The sequence below is a fragment of the Notothenia coriiceps genome, unplaced genomic scaffold (genome assembly GCF_000735185.1).
Source record: "Notothenia coriiceps isolate Sejong01 unplaced genomic scaffold, NC01 NC01_scaffold00027008, whole genome shotgun sequence".
NCBI lineage: Eukaryota > Metazoa > Chordata > Actinopteri > Perciformes > Nototheniidae > Notothenia > Notothenia coriiceps.
Window position 1 is genome coordinate 10,633 of NW_011359709.1, and position 6,140 is coordinate 16,772.

At 39.2% G+C, this 6,140-nt stretch overlaps 2 protein-coding genes across 2 annotated transcripts in view; one reads left to right on the forward strand and one right to left on the reverse strand.

Annotated features, from left to right (window-relative positions):
- Positions 1 to 1,151, reverse strand: part of LOC104957420 (importin subunit alpha-5-like) — a 5,959-nt gene extending 4,808 nt beyond the window's left edge. The window contains exon 1 of the mRNA XM_010785049.1: positions 1,131 to 1,151. Within this exon, the coding sequence (XP_010783351.1) occupies positions 1,131 to 1,151 (21 nt within the window). The remainder of the gene's footprint in view (positions 1 to 1,130) is intronic.
- Positions 1,152 to 2,059: 908 nt separating this feature from the next.
- LOC104957419 (uncharacterized) lies at positions 2,060 to 5,556 on the forward strand. Its single transcript, XM_010785048.1, has 8 exons — positions 2,060 to 2,412; positions 2,508 to 2,622; positions 2,761 to 2,905; positions 2,979 to 3,092; positions 3,657 to 3,801; positions 3,885 to 4,033; positions 4,635 to 4,774; positions 5,066 to 5,556. Exons 2-8 carry the CDS (start codon positions 2,523 to 2,525, stop codon positions 5,215 to 5,217), a joined length of 945 nt encoding a protein of 314 aa, XP_010783350.1. The 5' UTR covers positions 2,060 to 2,412; positions 2,508 to 2,522; the 3' UTR covers positions 5,218 to 5,556.
- The last annotated feature ends 584 nt before the right edge of the window (positions 5,557 to 6,140 follow it).

Genomic DNA, 6,140 nt, shown 5'->3' on the forward strand with positions numbered 1-6,140 from the left:
GCTGCTGGGCTCCCGGCTGAGACAGAAGACAGGGTACATGAAACTCATCGGAGCCGTTATGAGTTCCATGGTTTACAGAAGACCTTAGGTGGAGGGTTCCCCCAAAGTTGAACGAAGGTTTAAGTTTTATTTCTATTGTCCGGGTGGCCGTTTTTTCAGCGTTTAATTGCACCCAGACCAAAAATTTTTAAAAACTGCAAGAGTCTATTTTTTGGTATATGGTTATTAGTTTTATAAAGTGTAAAAATGGTTAATCAAAAATATTGGACAAAGTGGTCCCCAGTTTCAGGAAATAAAAAGCGGCCAAAACTAAAGGCTTGGGATTTTATATTATGCCTTCCTCTGCGCTTTTTAAAAAAAGTTGTTTTGAAGAACTCATACAGAAATATCAATCAACAATTTGATTGACCAAACATGTGTTCATGGTTTCACAGAGAAAGTGGTTTGACCTGTTGTTGCTTTTAAAAGATCGGAGTTACTTGTCAAAACCACTGTTAAGCGTTGAAGAAGTGTTATCAAAACTTTGAAGAAAAGTGTAAATCATAGACCTTTTTCTCAAAAACTCGTCTGTTGTTTACCAATTTTGAAGGAATAAATATTGGGAAAAGGTTACTCATGCTTGTTGTTTCTTTGTTCAAAGTTCAAAACTGTGTAGGTTGGTATCAGGACTAAATATTAATTTCGTTGACATACATGGGATACAGATCTACAGGCATATTCAAAAGTAAATATGCAAACTACTATATAGGCTCAATAGACACAATGAATGAATGTGATACTGACCGATGAATTCACATGCACCTGCCAGATTTACAGGCAGTCCGGCCCTCAGATAGTAATACTTATTTATTTTCGACCCATGTGCTATTTGAGTCGACGCCCCCTGATTCCAAAGGATTTAATAAGATCAGCAGTTTCAGTAATAATTTTTTTGACAACATTGACTATGACTTTTATAGTTGGGGTTCAATGGAGGATCAGAGAGGTTTCTTGACTCTGGCTTGACCCCCCTAAGCAGGTGCAAAAATCAAAAGCCGTCGAAGTGAACTTGTGTCCCTGAGAATAAAGAAACCCCTCCCTCCCAGACAGACACCTGCACCGACATTGCAGCCATCCCCAACATTGTGCACCTTGAAAGACCTGTAAACCATAGTCGCTCCAGCACACTCCTGCGTATTCCTCCCCCAGGACCCAGCAACTTTTAAGCCTTGAAAAATGTCATTCAAACTTGCAAAAAGGGTCAATTAAGCAAAGGCCATTTTATTTGTGAAATGGTGGTTTAATAAAAGTAAAACACCATATTTTCAAATCAAAAATATGCAAATATAGCCTTTACTAGCCTACATTGAATTGAGGTCAGATGGTAAAACAGTTGAATAACGTCTTAAAACTGAAAGCAAGTCAAATCCGTTTCATAACTCCATAATTCATTATAATAAAAGATGCATACTCCTGAATTCACCTGCTGCTTTTCATAAGGCCATAAATTGCTGTTACTAAACCATATGAAGATGACGCCCTGCCTATACAGAGAGTTATATCAACTGCCTTATTTAATAATTTCATCAATAATGTAGGCTTTGTGTAAAAATCATTACATATGTTGAGGAACAGGGTTGTTTTACAGGTCCTTCATACATTCAGATCCTAAACTGTGACGCAGCCTCAAATTCAATTAACGAGTAAAGAAAAATAACAACTTGCTATTAAAAGTACCCTTAAATACAACCACTTGAGCACATTATTAAGTTCATTTCCACTGTTGACAACTATAGAGAAGCACCAGCCCGTAACATTTGATAAATGGAGGTAATATGTAATGAAAACAGTCGGGACTGACTAATAACCACTTTCGATCCCCGTGTAAGAGTGTTTGTAACAGGTGCTATCAGCCAATCACATCGCTTTGTGAGCCGGTAGGTGTGGCCAGGTGTTTTATGAACAGCCAATGAGCTAACTTTCTTCTGCTGGAGAAAAAATGCATCGGAGACATCTGAAGAATTTGAATGCCTCCGATGCATTTTTTTAAAAGTTAGCTCATTGGCTGTTCATAAAACACCTGGCCACACCTACCGGCTCACAAAGCGATGTGATTGGCTGATAGCACCTGTTACCAAACACTACTACACACGATCAAAGTGCAGCTTTCATAATTCAGTTATGAAGCAGAGTCATCAATCCAAGGTCTGGTCTTTTATCTTTTCATTCATCCACAGATCAAAATGTCCATCATTTGAAAACAAAGAAGACAATAAAAGGTAAATGCCAGGTGAGGTGAAGTGAGTTTCAAACACGTGCTGACAGGACATACAAGGCTCAGAGTTGCACAACGAGCTCCTTTAAACGCCAGGAAAGCCCCTCCTCGACAGCAGTCTTTGACTTTCTGCCATCAAAGAACAACATAAACGGCAGGTGAAAAGCTTTTCTATTTAACACATTTTAAATCTAAACCTTGTTCTTTACTGTATAAAGTGTGTTTTATTAATAATACTTTATCTTTGTTTTAGATAACTTGTCCAAAAATGGCCAGACACAGCATCATCCGTGTGATTGCCATAGTGCTCTCACTGGTATTCTTCATCATCACCATGGTGTTCTCTGCTTTGGCAGGACCAGGAATAGGTACGTTTGAATGCTTTAATTATATATATTATTTTGTGAGATAAGGTTTGTTTGTTTAATGTAGAAATGTTGAAGTAATCCTTTGAATTTTTCAATGAGTCAACATAACTTCATTTTGTACCTTTTTTTTGCTCAAAGATCCCTTTTTGGAGAGCACCAAGAACATCTCTGATGCGTTTGTGACGGAGATCACTCCGGATGGGTGGACGTTCACCATTTGGGCCATCATTTACGTCTTCCTGGCTTTAGTGATGGTCTACGTCATCTCCGGCATCTTTAGGAAGTAGGAACCCGCCTATTTTCAGCTGCTTTAATTATACGTTTTTGCCAACACTTACCTGTGATTCTGTCTTCAGGAATGCATACGGTCCGGTGTACTGCAGCCCGGCTGTTCTGCCTCATGGATTCTTCGTGACTTGGTGTTTGAACCTGACCTTAAACGTTGCGTGGTTGTTCCTGTGGGACAGAAAGTAAGATTTCATTATTTACTTCTACTGAAATCAATCAGGCTGGGAAACCCTAAATTACAGGCAAACAATTGGCTTTAATTGGTTGTATATTCTTAAATATAAATACCTGGACTGCTTGTATGTGAATGAAGGAGAGGCTTATAGGTCATAGGGTCAAATACAGGTCATCACCTACAATCAATAAGCTCATAAGGCATGATTAGTGCACACATTGAGTGACATGAACATTGGCAGGATACTGAATATTACAGACATCCAGATACTTTAAAAGGATGTGTGTCTCATTCTGATATTACATATTCAAATGTTGCTTTTTATATTTTCGTCTATTCTGGGAGTTAATTCTTGTTTGAACCAAGGGTGCCATAAGCAGTGAAACCCTAAAAGAGAAATGTGTGATTCAGGAATATGAGTAGATTTATAGCTATATTTAAGATGTGTAAAAAAAGGAGGATATCAAGAAACATGTGAATAGTTGCTGATTGGACAGGATTACATTAAAATGCATAAATGCAACAACAACTGTTAACACATCCTTTGTTCTATCTCCCATCCCTATCAAAGGTTGATGTCCACTGCGCTTGCCTTCCTCATCCTCATCGTCCTCACTAACTACCTCATGATATTCTTCTCCTGCATCGGTCTCAACAACTACGGAGCGTGGCTGGCAAAGTACCACAAAGTGGACCTGTGGCTTCACCGAGTGCTGGTGAGTCCAGCAGCTGTTCTCCTCTCAGAAGCATCTGCAGCGTCAGCTCTGCATGCTGAGTGTGTTCTGTTTCTCTGCTGCAGGTTCAGAATGGGATCGCCATATACGCAACATGGACCACCATAGCATCGCTGGTGAACCTGACCATCGTGCTGACTGCGGACGCTAAGATATCCCCGGCGAACGCTGCCACCATCTCACTCTCTGTCCTCACTGTGGTGCTGTTAGTGTGGTGAGTGCAAAGTGGTGGATACATCTCGTATTATTGTAAATAGAGCTACCTGTCCAATCCGATCGATCCAGCGTCCTGTAAAACTTCAAAATCTACACAAATATCATTCAAATGGGCCTCCTAGGTTGACATTTCTGGTTTAAACTCACACTTTGGCTCGTGAAGATGTCAGAAATTATACAAATGGGCCACGTCGTTGTTGTGGTCATTATGCTAATTTACAATGTGCAAATTGAATATATATTCTAACATAAAATGTACGAGTACACAGCATTTCTGGGTTCACAATCGGACGTATAGGCTTGAAAATATAATGTAAAAGAACAATTATTGATGCATTAACTTGTTATCACTTTAATATTGCAGCTGGAAAAGTTGTAGTTATCCTATTCATACTGCCATGTATCTTGTGAATTTCACTTCGGGATCATCCTATTGCAACATATAATAATATTTGATAAATCCTTGAGATGTTATTAATCTGAATGGTTCAAAGGTACTCAAGTTATCAAATCAATTTCGTGGAATTAGCTCTGAAGTGTAAATGCTTAAAGAAACACCACTGCCTTTACTAAGTTCAAATGTGTTGTGTTTCTTGCAGGACTGTCCTTGAAAACACCATCCTGGATAAACACGTGAGGTACATCCTGTCCATCTACCCCGCTTTGATCTGGGCTCTGACCGGAGTGTTCTCCAAGAACTACAACGCTGCAGACCCTTCACGAAACAACACCTTCATCGGTGAGGAACACATCTCCACCTCTATCTCCAGGATGTTTGCATGTCCTATCAAACATGCTGTGGATTGATTTGAACATGCAGTTACACGGACAATGTGCACACTCATGTGTTTGTAATTCAACGTGTATATTTTCTACTTTCTTGTTTATTTCTAGTGTTTTTCTTTTGAATGTTTATTGTACAATGCCTCGTCTTTTTATGCTGCTGCAACACAAAAAAGTACTTCTTATCTTATCTTGTCTTATTTCTGCTTCCCCTCTGATATTTATATATATCTTCTTTCCTCTGTAGTCGTGCTGTTGGCTTTGGCCAGTACGATATTTGCAGGTCGGATAGGTCTGGTGGTCTGGAGACACATCAAGAGGCCCCTCTATGAGGACATCAGCCCGGAGAGCATGACTCCAATGGAGATCGCTGACAAGCAGAAAGATATGTTTAAATAAGAGGTTCTGATAAACCTGTGTGTATCGATGCAGTATTGTCTCTGTATGAGCTGTATTTTCTTAATGCTTTGTATATATTGTAATCTATGACTGTTTTGCACTGCTGCAACATATATAATGAAGCTTCCTTTAATAAGGGAAATTATATAATACTGAAGTCCAATCCAACCTGTCAACACATTTTGTACTCCATGTTCTAAAGACAGGCTTAATTTATTATTCATTTTACATCTAGGCCTGCAGTTCATTTATCAAAAAGGGTATAATGTTTGTGTTTCCTCATGCACTTTGACTTGTATTTTGTATACTGTTTAAAATAAATTAAGCTTTCTCAAATTGTTACGCTTTTGTGTGATTTTTCTGGTTTATAAGAAATAAGAAATACTTCAACTGTTCAAACAAACAGTATAATTATTTACTTCTCCTCAATCAATCAATCAATGTTTATTTATATAGCCCAATATCACAAATGTTACATTTGTCTCAGTGGACTTCACTTTGTACAGAATATCAGTATGACAACACGACACCATCTGTCCTTAGACCCTCTGTCCTTAGACCCTCTGGCCTTAGACCCTCACATCGTACAAGGAAACACTTCCAGAGAAAACCCACAGTTTAAAGGGGAACATGGGAGAAACCTCAGGGAGAGCATCAGAGGAGGGATCCCTCTCCCAGGACGGACAGACGTGCAATAGATGCCGTGTGTAAATCCAAAAGATAATACATTTACACATGACGTGAAGCACGAGGATGTCAACAATCCTGTGGGAGCCATCAGAGAAGTAGTATGGTGAGAGTCAGGCAGGACCGCAGAGACAGGTTCAGCCACATTACATTACATTGCATTTAGCTGACACTTTTATCCAAAGCGACAATAAGTACATTCGACCAGGAAGATACGACCTTGAAGAAAACAGAAT